The sequence below is a fragment of the Macrobrachium nipponense genome, chromosome 3 (assembly GCF_015104395.2).
Source record: "Macrobrachium nipponense isolate FS-2020 chromosome 3, ASM1510439v2, whole genome shotgun sequence".
Lineage (NCBI taxonomy): Eukaryota > Metazoa > Arthropoda > Malacostraca > Decapoda > Palaemonidae > Macrobrachium > Macrobrachium nipponense.
Window position 1 is genome coordinate 13483311 of NC_087202.1, and position 13823 is coordinate 13497133.

Genomic DNA, 13823 nt, shown 5'->3' on the forward strand with positions numbered 1-13823 from the left:
AATAATTCATTCGCCTGACTTTCATAGTTTTTGGGTTATGAATGAAAATATAAAAAAAGTAAAGATTTTTTTGTTTTTTTGTTAAATAACTCACATTTTTTTGTATTTAGAGGGCTGGGACTCTTATTCTGACTATTCCACCATAAAATACTAACATTTAGAAAAAAAGGACAGAAAATGAACATTATTGGCATAAAATTTATATTTTTGCTGAATTTTCGAAATAATCATTTGTTCGCACAGTCGAGAGCTCTCAGATACCTCGGATATCTGGGGACACAGTGCTCAAAACTAAGCGGAAGCGGATATGAAAGAGTTAATGGCATGAAGATGTAAACAAACTTTAACAGCGGGTAAGTGTCCAAATAATTCATTTTGTCATAAGGATTTTTATATTTTTGGAATGTGTATATTATAAGAGGTAAAATCAATCTTTGCAGCTGAAACAGGTCTCAGTTTTACTAAAAATTAATTTTTGTAAGTGCATCACTTGAGGATAGTACATCACAGTACTTTAATTTTAAGATGTACAGTGGACCCCCAGTATTCGCGTTCTCCGGATTCGCGGACTCACACATTCGCGATTTCTCTTGGGAACGTTTCCCCGCATTAGTAGCGGAAAATTCACACATTCGCGGTATTTTTCTATGAGAAATATCCACAAATGCCTGTTTTTTTATCAATTTCATCATAAAATGCACTTTTTGTGATATAACTATTAAAAAACCAAGTATAAAAATTTTAGTCGGTTTTTCTTGAGTTTTAACTAATAAAATAGGCTGTTTTCAGCATTTTTATAGGGGTTCCAACCATTCAAGGGGGGGTTCTGGTACGCATCCCCCCCGAATATGGGGGAACCACGTATATAGTTTTCATAGCTTCCATATGATTTTGACATCATCCTTCACGTGATTTGCAGGCTATGATGCAGTAGAAAAAAGGGAACAGAGTGAAGATTGGGACCATTTCTATACTATGCTGCGTGAGATGTTACATAGAATCCCAGTTATGAAGGATGCTGTACTCGGCCGACTTATTAATTCTTCCTGTGGATTTTCACCTGATAACAGATGGATTCTTGGGCAAGCACCAGAGGTAAGCTGTTCCTTGCTACTCTAGTTTCCAGTACTATAAACTCAAGCTTTGTTAAAGATTTACATAAGAATTTATAGGTGAAATATTTCTTTCATGTCAGAATCTTTGATTGTTTTAACTGGTTTCCAGCTGGCGCTAAAAGATTATCCTATTGTTAAGACCTCAGGTTTGTTATGACAAATACAAATTGATTAAAAATTTATGTGATGAAATTAATTTTTTTTATTTCTTTAAACAGTTGACAAACTATTTCGTGGCAGCTGGGCTTAAAAGTGGTGGTAGTAATGCTGCAGGTGGTATAGGATCAGTGCTTGCTAAGTGGATTGTTGATGGTATGGCTCCAATGGATGCTCACGATCTTGATATATTACGCTTTCTCCCAGCGCACAATAACAGAAGATTTTTGTTGGATCGAGTTCAAGAAGTTCCTGGTAAGTGTATCCACTTGGCTTAATTATAAGTCTTTATTGTTTTGTGTTGCTTTTGATTCTTTACATATTGCAGTTGAATATGAAAACAAATTTCCAGATCCAGAAACCATATTTGAGGTGCAGACAGTCAGTGAGAACTGGATCAATGTCAGGAATGTATATTATTCTTCTGAAGATAAGCAAGGGATATGGGGTAACTAGATGGAAACCTTGTATATATAGACAAGTCCTGGATTATACAGAGTGTATCACGAGTTTATGCAAATATTTTGGGAAATAGAAGGACACCAAATCCCCATTTTAGATGTCTTAATCATCAGACCTAATAAAAACTACAAATTCACTGTCTTCAGGAAAGCGACATTCTCACTTTCATACATACATTTTACAGCAATCATGATATTTCAGTTAAAACTGGCATAGCAAGTAACTTATTTTCTTAAGAACCCAGAGAATTTGAAACAATCAAGAAATTCCACTTTTACATTTTGTTTAAAATAAACTCCCCAAGCAAATTCATAGAAAAACAAAAAAATTCATACACAAAGCAAAGAGCATTTTTTACAAACCCACAGGACACAAAGAAAAGGAAAAATTCACAACAAAAATCATAATCCCTCACTTGGATAATTTGCGTGAGATCACACAAACCTTAGGCCACTCCAACCCTTTCATCTTCACTTATCCAAATACATTGGAGAAATCCTTAATTAATGTTCAGCACAAACCAGTTTCTAAGACTTAAGAGTTTATGAAATTCCTTTGTAGGGATTATAATAAGTCATATTATTGGATCACAGGAAAATCTCTCGGAAAGATTAACTCAACATAAGCGGTCAGTTAGATATGGACAACATAGTGCGGCAATTTTCCATCATATAAATAACACGAACCATACCATGGATTGGAACTCGTCCTGAATTTTACACAAAAGCAGCTCTGTTGATACAAATGTCAAATGGTAGAATCTGCACTGATAAAACAACAAGAAAATAGGATCAACCTTTCCAATGGGGCCTGGGACTCTGACCATATAGACAATACTATCTTCCTTAATGCAACGATGAAGCAGATTAAGACAATTAACAGAACCATGTCGGTTTAGCGGTGACCCCAGGTATCACCTAAGGGCATATCTCCCACTATATATTTCACCAATGTAACTGTTGTCATTCACTACTTCATAAGGGTGGGAGTCAGTCCACTGAAATATAGTCCTTAGCTTTAAACCAGATTACAGTACTTAGGTGGCAACAGATGGCATTCGTAAAATATAGCATTGCAGGGACTGTAAGTTTAAGTGTTGTAAATACAAGGGAATGTCTATGTATATTTTGTAATAGTTTTATATCTGTTGCTTGACTTCATGTTAGTTATTGAAAATGAGCTTATTGATACCATGGTACATATAACATTCCTAGATACTCAGAAGGTGAATATTGGAGAATGGTGAAGTAGACTTTGGACAGCTAAATAGGAAGAGACCAGATGGTGCAAAACGAATGCTGTAAAGACCGTTTAGTACCTTGCTTTTCATATGATTTGAGAAAATGGTATGAAACAAAATTAGCTTAAAATTCTCTAACTGTAACAGTTTTATTTTTCTCCATTTTTAGGTATCCACTACAGCATAGCCTACCCTTTTCCTGATTTCAAGACTGGGAGATGTTTACGTATGTCTCCAATTTTTCCAAAACTTAAGTCTGCTGGTGCTGTTTTTGGACAGGTCATGGGATATGAAAGACCTAGTTATTTTGAACCAGGAGGAATGTTACAAGATGGTAAGTTGCAATGATATTATATGTTCCTGAAGTGTTATTCACTCAAATTACTTGGATCTTGTCAGTTTTAAAAGGGTTTAAGTAACATGTTATTTTAATAGTTGCTATTAAGTCAGTGAACTGAAACATTTTCAGTGCCTTAGCTGAAAATTCATTTTTTCGACTTGGCAATAATTGAAAATTTTTTGTCATGAGCTGCATTTCCATTAAGAAATCCTCCTAGATTGCCAGATTTCATTACTTCTAGTCTTTATTGATATATGGGGCATTGGACATACACAAAATACGGCTATTTACTGTTGATCATGGCTTTATGTTTATCAACAGAGGAATTTGGAATGTAACAACTATGAAATTTTCTTTCAAGGTCCTAGCAAGTATTGTATGATGAATATATTTTTGGATTTTGAAAACCACAAAAGTGGTAGTTGTATATTTGAATAGATGTATTTGTCACAATTCCTTTATCCTGTTACTTGTTTCTGGTAACGTCAGTGCTAAGCAAAAAGGCTAGCTGATGTCTGGTGTTATTGATCAACATGGTAGATGGTTCCACCTGGGCTAAATTTGGTTTAGAACTCGGTAAAATGAGCAAAAGTATTATATGAATTAATGATTGTTTATTAAAACATTATACAGCTTGTTTTTATTTTCTTAAGTATTTATTTTTTTACCCTTCTTCATTTACTTATTCTTTACAGATTATGATGTTGATGATTATGATGTTGAAGGAAAACCATCAGCACTATTCAAGATGGCTTCAACAGAAATGTGGACAAAACCACATTGGTTTAATGTGGTTGGAGAAGAGTATATTGCATGTAGAGAGCGGGTTGCCATCCTGGATTACTCATCATTTGCAAAGTTTGATATTTGGGTAATTATCTCTTATCATATCTCACTCAAGAATTTTGTTTTAATAAAGGGGCCTACGGGCTGGCCAAACGGAGAGGTTACATTCTTTTCAAGGTAATGGAGTGACAGGGATTAGTTCTTAACATGATGAATGAGTAGTAATGAACAAGCTTAATTTATTTTAGTGCTCACTATCTTTTTTACTTTGTAAGTTAGGAGAATGGATGAAAATCATCATTTCACAGTCTCAGAAGGATCAGTTAGTTTCTGAACTGTGTATTATCTTTATTATTATTAAGTTGCATCCTGCCTCCTTAGGAGTCCATCGCTTTTTTTACTATGTGTGCTGTTTCCAGGAGCACAAACTTCTGCATGAGTCCTGGAGCTACTTCAGCATCTAATTTTTCCAGGTTCCTTTTCAGGGATCTTAGGATCGTGCCTAGTGTCCCTATGATTATGGGTACAAGTTCCACTAGCATATCCCATTTCCTGTGGTTAGAATTATTATTATTATTATTATTTTTTTTTTTTATTTTTTTTTTTTTTTTTTTTTTTTTTTTTTTTTTGCTCTATCACAGTCCTCCAATTCGACTGGGTGTTATTTATAGTGTGGGGTTCCGGGTTGCATCCTGCCTCCTTAGGAGTCCATCACTCTTCTTACTATGTGTGCCGTTTCTAGATCACACTCTTCTGCATGAGTCCTGGAGCTACTTCAGCCTCTAGTTTTTCTAGATTCCTTTTCAGGGATCTTGGATCGTGCCTAGTGCTCCTATGATTATGGGTACGATTTCCACTGGCATATCCCATATCCTTCTTATTTCTATTTTCAGATCTTGATACTTATCCATTTTTCCTCTCTTTCTCTTCAACTCTGGTGTCCCATGGTATTGCGACATCAATGAGTGATACTTTCTTCTTGACCTTGTCAATCAACGTCACGTCTGGTCTGTTTGCACGTATCACCCTATCCGTTCGATACCATAGTCCCAGAGGATCTTTGCCTGATCGTTTTCTATCACTCCTTCAGGTTGGTGCTCGTACCACTTATTACTGCAAGGTAGCTGATGTTCTTGCACAGGCTCCAGTGGAGGGCTTTTGCTACTGAATCATGCCTCTTTTTGTACTGGTTTCTGTGCAAGTGCCGGGCATTCACTTGCTATGTGGTTTATGGTTTCACTTTTCGTATTGCACTTCCTACATATGGGAGAGTGTTATTTCCGTCTATCGTACTTTGAACATATCTGGTTCTTAGGGCCTGATCTTGTGCCGCTGTTATCATTCCTTCAGTTTCCTTCTTTAGCTCTCCCCTCTGTAGCCATTGCCATGTGTCATCGCTGGCTAGTTCTTTAGTCTGTCTCATGTATTGTCCGTGCATTGGTTTGTTGTGCCAGTCCTCTGTTCTTTCTGTCTTTCTCCTGTCTCTGTATATTTCTGGGTCTTCGTCTGCTTTTATTAGTCCTTCTTCCCATGCACTCTTTAGCACTCGTCTTCACTGGTTTTCAGATATTGCCCCCACTTGCTCTGTTTTCGATGTTGACGCAGTCCTCTATACTTAGTAGTCCTCTCCCTCCTTCCTTTCGTGTTATGTATAGTCTGTCCGTATTTGCTCTTGGTGTAGTGCTTTGTGTATTGTCATATGTTTCCTGGTTTTCTGATCTATGCTGCGGAGCTCTGCCTTCGTCCATTCCACTATTTCCTGCGCTGTATCTGATTACTTGGGCACTGCCCATGTGTTTATGGCTTTTTATCATATTTCCGGCGTTGAGTTTTGACTTGAGTATCGCCTTGAGTCTCTGCATATATTCTTTCCTGATCGTGTCCTTCATCTCTTGGTGTTTTATATCTCCTCCTTCCATTATTCCCAGGTATTTGTATCCTGTCTCATCTATGTGTTTGATGTTGCTCCCATCTGGTAGCTTTATCCCTTCAGTTCTCGTTACTTTGCCTTTTTGTATGTTGACTAAGGCGCCTTTTTTTTATTCCAAACTCCATCCTGATGTCCCCAGATACAATCCTTACAGTCTGGATTAGGGTATCTATTTCCTTGATGCTCTTACCATACAGCTTGATGTCGTCCATGAACATCAGATGGTTGATTCTGTTGCCTCTTTTCTTGAGTTGGTACCCGGCATCCATCTTCTGTAGTACTTTTGTCATGGGAATCATGGCTAGTACGAAGAGTAGTGGGGACAGTGAGTCGCCCTGGAAGATCCCTCTCCTGATATTAACCTCTGCTAGTCTTATTCCAGAGCTTGTAAGTATTGTATTCCAGTTGCGCATTGTATTTTTGAGGAGAACTGATGGTATTTTCCTCTGCCCCATATATTTCAGGCATTCTATTAGCCATGTGTGTGGTATCATGTCGAAGGCTTTCTTATAGTCTATCCATGCCATGCTTAGGTTGTTTTTCCTTCTCCTACTGTTCTTCATTACCATTTTGTCTATCAGGAGCTGGTCTTTTGTGCCCCTACACTTCCTTCTGCAGCCTTTCTGTTGGTGGGGGATGGTGTTTGTCTCCTCTAGGTAGTTGTATAGCCTTTCACTGATGATACCTGTTAGTAACTTCCACATTATTGGTAGGCAGGTGATAGGCCTGTAGTTACTGGCTATATTTCCCTTACTCTTATTATTATTATTATTATTATTATTATTATTATTATTATTATTATTATTATTATTATTATTATTATTATTATTATTATTATTATTATTAATATAGCATTACAAATTAGGGCCACAGAGAAAGAATACATTTTGCATCAAATATTTTATCATGATAATAGTACAAAGCAGGCAAAAAGGCTTAAAGTATGGAAAAATGGAAAAATGCAGGTACAAACAAGGCAACATAAGGAGAGAGAAGAAGGAAGCCATGGGATCAAGAACAAAGAGCATCTGTGTATTCTGGCAATCACATTAGAAACGGTGTTGCAACCAGTTTTTTTTGGAACAGTTCCATCAGTGTATTGACACCTGAGTGAAGAACTGCTTGGAACAAAAAGGGTAGCCTGTAGACCAGCTTATAGTTCAGCATGTCAGGACCACGTAACCTGCCCATTAATACTAATCTCAATTTAATATTATGCATTGCTGGAAGTTATTTCCTCTTGTGGATGCAATGGATGAAATACAACCAGAAACAGTAAATTCACATTTGAACTTTTGTATAGAGTAATGTAGTGTGAAAGGCTTCCCCTAGGGCAACTGAAAAGTTAAGAAAGTTCTTTAGGTCATAAGAGAAGTCACTTGAGACTGATTTGTCAATATGATTGATGAAGAAGGGGAAGAACATAGGACATAAAGAAATTCTAACAAGTGAAGAAACTTGTCAGATCACCATCAAAGAAAGATGACAACAAAGGAAAGGAAGGAAGAACCAGCAGAAGGGAAAATGATGAAATTTAACAGTATTTAACATTACACAGAAAATCAACCAAATTGTGGAATGCTGTCTGAGGATCGAATAGCATAAAAGTAATTGTAGCATTGCTATTCAACGATCATCTCTCTGTCAAATTCTTCTTCTGACATTAACCCATACTCTCTAGTGAGAAGGCCATGAGACAGCCATCATTTACAACCCCTTGTGTGGCCTCTTTTACAAGTCAATTGTAAATTTTACAAAGTTATACATGCTTTTTCTGATAAATAAATTTATTTTATTTTGTTAAATCATAATTACTGCTCACACTATCAAAACAGATAAGAGATAAATTCAGCATTTTTGTTGTAAAATATTTACGTAAATTTACCGAGAACGAAGATGCAGTGTGCAAAATTACATCTATAACTGACATACTATCATAAAAGATAAGAACTAAAACCAACAGCAACCCTTAAGTATATTTATGAGCAAATTTATAAAAAGACATCATGTGAGACCGAGGAGTACATTCTCCCATGAAGTCAAGACCACAACTAAGCTCCTGAGTTCCACCCGTCTCATCAACTTAGCCAGTCCAAAAGTTGCCATTAGGGAATTTATGGGTTATAGAAGTAATGACACCTATTTCCCACTTGATTCCCCCCAAATCGATGGTGTGTAATATTGTTACTCACCATGAGTCACTCTGTCCACGACCCAAAACCTTCAAATACAGTAAATCTGTTTATCATTCTTTTCTGAGTGTACTGTATCTACATAAGATTACCATACATGAGACTGAGTTATGAAATTTTATACATTCAACTTCCCTGCCAGATATATACTTAGCTATAGACTCCGTCGTCTCCGACAGAATTTCAAATCTCGCGGCACACGCTACCGGTAGGTCAGGTGATCTACCGCCCTGCCCTGGGTGGCAGGACTAGGAACCATTCCCGTTTTCTAATCAGAATTCTTCTGTCGTCCGAGCCATCAACATTGTTGTTGGTTCCTCTCGATTGGTTTTTCTTTTTTCACCGGCAATTGATCTTCTTGACCGACTTTTGGTGACGTATCTGGATTGTTGGATTGGCATACGCTTTTGTGGACTGTTTTGTGGACTTGATTTTGGATTTTTCTTTAAAAATGTCTGACTCTGGAATGGTTGTGAGACGTTGTGTGAATGTAGGCTGTAAGGTGAGGTTGCCGAAAGCTTCGGTAGACCCTCACACTGTATGCAAGGGTTGCAGGGAGTATGAATGTTCTTTTACTAATACTTGCAAGGAATGTGAGAATTTGAGTGAGAACGAATGGAAGAATCTAACTAATTATTTTAAAAAGTTAGAGAGAGAAAGAGTGAGGAAGGCTTCTTATAGAAGTTTAAGTAGTTCGAGATCTGAACTAATTCCTAGCTTGGGATCTTCCCCAAGGGTAAGTATTGCTACTTCTCCTTCCATTGCAGCCCCTTCTCCTATTGCAGAACCTGTAGATTCAGCGAAAGAACTTGCGGATCTAAAAGCAGCCTTCAAGTTGATGGAAAACAAAATGGCTGCCATACAAGTAAGGCTAGTGATTATTCAGTGGGACAGTGATATGAGTGTCCCCAGTGTAGTGGAGGGGGCATCTGGTCGGCTCAGCAACGCTCCTAGGTCTGGACCTCTTCCAAGCTCACATGCCCAGAGGAGAAGGAATGTCGAAAACCGAAAGGAGGTTGTGGAGAATCCCCACCGATCAGGTGTCCCTTCGGCGGTTTCTGTGACACCCCAGACTGCCAAGGATCGCTATTGTAAAAGCGTCCTGCGTGAGTGTTTTTCGTCGTCGGGATCTTCATCTCCGAGACGTGATTGGAGGGATTCAGATCGATCTCGACCTCTCAAGAGGAGTTGGAAGGCTCCGACGATTGATTCGAGCCCAGAAAACTTCCCTGAGGAGTCTCCTTCGGGAGTTAAGAAGGCAAGAAGAGCCATTCTTTCAACCAGAGTGAGAAGGAGTCAGGAGGTGGAGGCTATGGACTCCTCCCCTCCTCCTTCCCCTCCTCCCGAAGAGGATAAAGAGGAGGTTACGAAGAGGTTCATGATGGCTATGCAAGAGCAGATTTCGTCTTTTGTAGGAGTTCTGTCAAAGGAGCCTCCTAGAAGGAAAGACTCTTCCCTTCCGATCAAAAGATCCTCCAGACGTATGGAGGTATCTGCCGCCAGGATCAATGCTCCTACTCGAGGTGAGGTTTCCTGTACGAACATGGATGAACCTATCAGACGTCTGGCACCGGCCAGGAGTGAGGAGTCACCCAGGAGGCAGGAGCCAAGAGCCAGGAGTGAGGAGTCAAACAGGAGGCAGGAGCCAAGAGCCAGGAGTGTGGAGTCATCCAGGCAGGAGGCAGGAGCCAGGAGGCAAGAGCCAGGAGGCAAGAGGCAGGAGTCAGGAGTCAAGAGGCAGGAGTCAGGAGCCAAGAGGCAGGAGTCAGGAGGCAGGAGCCAGGAGTCCGGAGTCCGGAGGCAGGAGTCAGGAGGCAGGAGTCAGGAGGCAAGAGTCAAGAGCCAGGAGGCAGGAGTCGGAGGCTCGTTCCTGGAATTTATGACTCTTCTCCAAATAGGAGCTCCTCTCCTTCAGATCGTAGGAGGTCTTGGAAGGACTCTCCCTCCAAACGTGAGCTTTCTCCTTCGTCTGATCGAGGTTTAGACGATTTGTCTGATGACGAACCTCCTGCAAATGAGGGACTCTCGAGTTATAAGGTCTTAGCCTCATTATTGCTACAAGAGTTTGGAGACTCTCTTAGTCCGGCGGCTCCTCCTTCTCCTCGTTCTCTCTTTTCGAGCTCGGCTACGGCAAAATCTTCGGCCTTTCTGAAAATGAAGCCTGCAATTTCTATGAAGAAGGCACTCCATTCTTTAGATTCTTGGATGGACAAGAAGAAAGAGTTGGGAAAGACGGTATTCTGCATGCCTCCTTCCAAACTACATGGAAAGAGAGGTGTTTGGTATGGGACAGGAGAGACTATGGGTCTTTCTCTGCCTGCCTCGGCAGATGCGAACTTTTCCAATTTAGTGGAGGCCTCTAGACGTCACTCTTTAGGATCGGTCAGATCGACGTGGAGCACTTCGGAGTTGAACCACTTTCTAAAGGGACTTTTTGTCACTTTAGAGGTGTTCAACTTTCTGGATTGGTCACTCGGAGTTCTGGCCAACAAATCTAAAGATCCGGAGTTTCTTAAAAACCCAGAGATTCTCCATAGCGTCCTGTCTTGCATGGACAAGGCAGTACAGGACGGTTCGGGAGAAGTGGCTTCCCTTTTTGGTGCTGGTCTCCTGAAGAAGAGATCAGTTTATGGATCCCTATTATGAAAAGGGGTTTCTCCGAGCCAGAGGACTGCTTTATTGTTCGCCCCTCTGTCGGATCATCTGTTTCCTTCTCAGTTAGTGAAGGATATATCTCGCTCGCTAACTGAGAAGGCGACACAGGACCTTCTAACACAAACGTCCAAGAAAGGACGCCCTGTAGTGTCGGCGATTAAGAAGGACTCTCGTCCTCCTCAGCAGCCCTTTCGTGGAGGTGCAGCGGCTCGTCCCCCTGACAAGAGAGGAAGGTCTTCCTTTAGACCTTTCAAGAAAACCAAATGACTTGTTGCTCCTTCAAGCACCAGTGGGCGCCAGACTCCTGAACTTTGCAGGAGTATGGGAAAAAAAGGGGAGCCGACCCTTGGTCAGTGTCGGTCTTAAAGAAAGGATATGTAATCCCCTTCAAGGACAGCCCTCCCCTAACATCTACGCCTCGGGAACTGTCAGCGAGGTACAGAGACCCTGTAATGAGAAATACTCTCCTTCAAATGGTGGAACAAATGTGGGAAAAGGAGGCCATCGAACTTGTGCAGGATCCACACTCCCCGGGATTTTACAATCGCCTTTTTCTAGTACCAAAGGCATCGGGGGGGTGGAGACCAGTTCTGGACGTAAGCGCTCTGAATCGCTTTGTTCAGAAAAAGAAGTTTCGCATGGAAACGTCCGCTTCAGTAATGTCGGCTCTTCGTCCAGGAGATTGGATGGTCTCTCTGGACTTTGCAAGATGCGTATTTCCACGTTCCCATTCACCATTTGTCAAAGAAATATCTTCGGTTCGTAATAGGAGACAAGATTTTATTTTTCAATTCAGGGCTCTGTGCTTCGGTCTGTCTACAGCTCCGCAAGTATTCACCAACCTGATGGCGAATGTGGCAAGATGGCTTCACCTAGAGGGAATAAACATCTCTCTCTACTTGGACGACTGGCTGATCAGGGCCAAGTCGGAGATTCAGTGCTTGGAGGACTTATCAGTAACAAGGAACATGATAGAATCGCTGGGATTACTCGTGAACTCGAGAAGTCGCAGCTGATCCCCAGCCAGAGCTTGGTCTATCTGGGGATTCAGATGGATTCTCGGGGTTTTCGAGTATTTCCTTCGCGAGAAAGAATCACTCGAGGTTTGTCGAAAATCTCGAGCTTCTTAGAGAGAAAGAACAGTTCAGCGAGGGATTATCTGAGCCTTTTAGGGACCCTGTCCTCACTAGAAAGGTTCTTCTCTCTGGGGAGGCTTCACCTTTGCCCTCTTCAGTTTTCCTGAAAAGGGGTGTGGAGTCTTTGGAAGACGGGACAACTCTCGGACATCTTCCCGCTTCCACAAGAGGTAAAAGATCATTTGAAGTGGTGGATCCTTCCTCTTCAAAAGAACGAAGGCGTATCGCTTGCCCTGCAGAACCCAGACCAAGTATATTCCGACACTTCGGAGTCGGGATGGGGAGCGACGCTAGGAGCAAGGGAGGTGTCAGGCACCTGGACAAAGGAACAGGTGTCCTGGCACATCAATTGCAAGGAACTAGTGGCCATACACCTAGCCTTAAAGTTCTTCGAAGAGATAGTCAGAGGCGGGGTGATACAGATAAACTCGGACAAACACCACGACTCTGGCTTACATACGCAAGCAAGGAGGCACGCACTCTTTCTCCCTCTTTCAGTTAACAAGACACCTGTTAAACCTGGACAGAAGAAAGAGCATAACTCTCCTCACAAGATTTGTTTCAAGGGATAATGAATGTGAGAGCGGACAGACTGAGCAGGAGGAATCAGGTCCTTCCCACAGAATGGACTCTACACGAAGAAGTGTGTCAAAGTCTTTGGTCCCTGTGGGGGAGACCTCACATAGACCTGTTTGCGACGTTCCTCTCCAAAAGAATAGAGATCTTTTGCTCTCTAGTGGAAGATCCGAGAGCCTTCGCAATAGACGCGTTTCTCCTGGATTGGTCGGGTGTGGACGCATACGCCTTTCCCCCGTTCAAGATCCTGGGGGAAGTGCTCAGGAAGTTCGTAGCTTCAAGAACACGAAGTTGACACTAATAGCCCCATTTTGGCCAGCCCAGGAATGGTTCACGGAGGTACTGGAGTGGATAGTGGACTTCCCCAGATCTCTTCCAAACAGACCAGATCTACTCAGACAACCCCACTTCGAGAGGTTTCATCACAACCTCCCAGGTCTCGCTCTGACTGCCTTTCGACTATCGAAAGACTTGTCAGAGCGAGGGGCTTTTCTCGCAAGGCTGCGGGCTCTATCGCTAGAGCCCGCAGAGCTTCGACGAGAAGAGTATACCAATCGAATGGGAAGTCTTTAGGAGGTGGTGTAAGAGTCAGAAGCTGTCCTCCTCCAGTACCTCTATAGTGAATATTGCCGATTTCCTCCTCTTTCTGAGAGAGGAATCACACCTATCTGTCTCAACAATAAAGGGATACAGAAGCATGCTGTCTTCAGTATTTAGAAACCGAGGGCTAGATATTGCAGACAACAAAGATCTACACGATCTAATTAGATTATTTCCTTCGAAACTTCAAAAGCAGCAACTCCTAGAACACCTAGTTGGAATCTGGACGTGGTCCTGAAATTCCTTTCATCGGATAAATTCGAGCCTTTACATCTGGCTTCCTTCCGCGACGTCACTAGGAAATGCTTATTCCTGTTGTCTCTCGCTACAGCCAAGAGGACGAGCGAATTGCACGCTCTAGATTCCACAGTGGGGTTCAAAGGAGATGCTGCCATCTGTTCTTTCCAGACAATGTTTCTGGCGAAGAACGAAAACCCGTCAAAACCTTGGCCCAGAAGCTTTGAGGTAAAAGGTCTATCTAACCTCGTAGGCAGAGAGATAGAGAGGTCTCTCTGTCCAGTGAGAGCTCTTAAATTTTATTTAGAGAGGAAGAGACAGATGGGAGCTTGTCAACAAGGTCTTTGGTGTGCGGTGAAGAACCCAAAAGACTCATGTCCAAGAACGCCTTGGCTTTC

General features: G+C 41.4%; 1 protein-coding gene across 1 annotated transcript in view; it reads left to right on the forward strand.

Moving 5' to 3' along the window:
* LOC135221627 (pyruvate dehydrogenase phosphatase regulatory subunit, mitochondrial-like) overlaps positions 1 to 13823 on the forward strand; it is a 128107-nt gene that overhangs the window by 40598 nt on the left and 73686 nt on the right. Inside the window, exons 8-11 of the mRNA XM_064259294.1 lie at positions 920 to 1095; positions 1334 to 1526; positions 3143 to 3307; positions 4009 to 4184. Of these exons, the coding sequence (XP_064115364.1) occupies positions 920 to 1095; positions 1334 to 1526; positions 3143 to 3307; positions 4009 to 4184 (710 nt within the window). The remainder of the gene's footprint in view (positions 1 to 919; positions 1096 to 1333; positions 1527 to 3142; positions 3308 to 4008; positions 4185 to 13823) is intronic.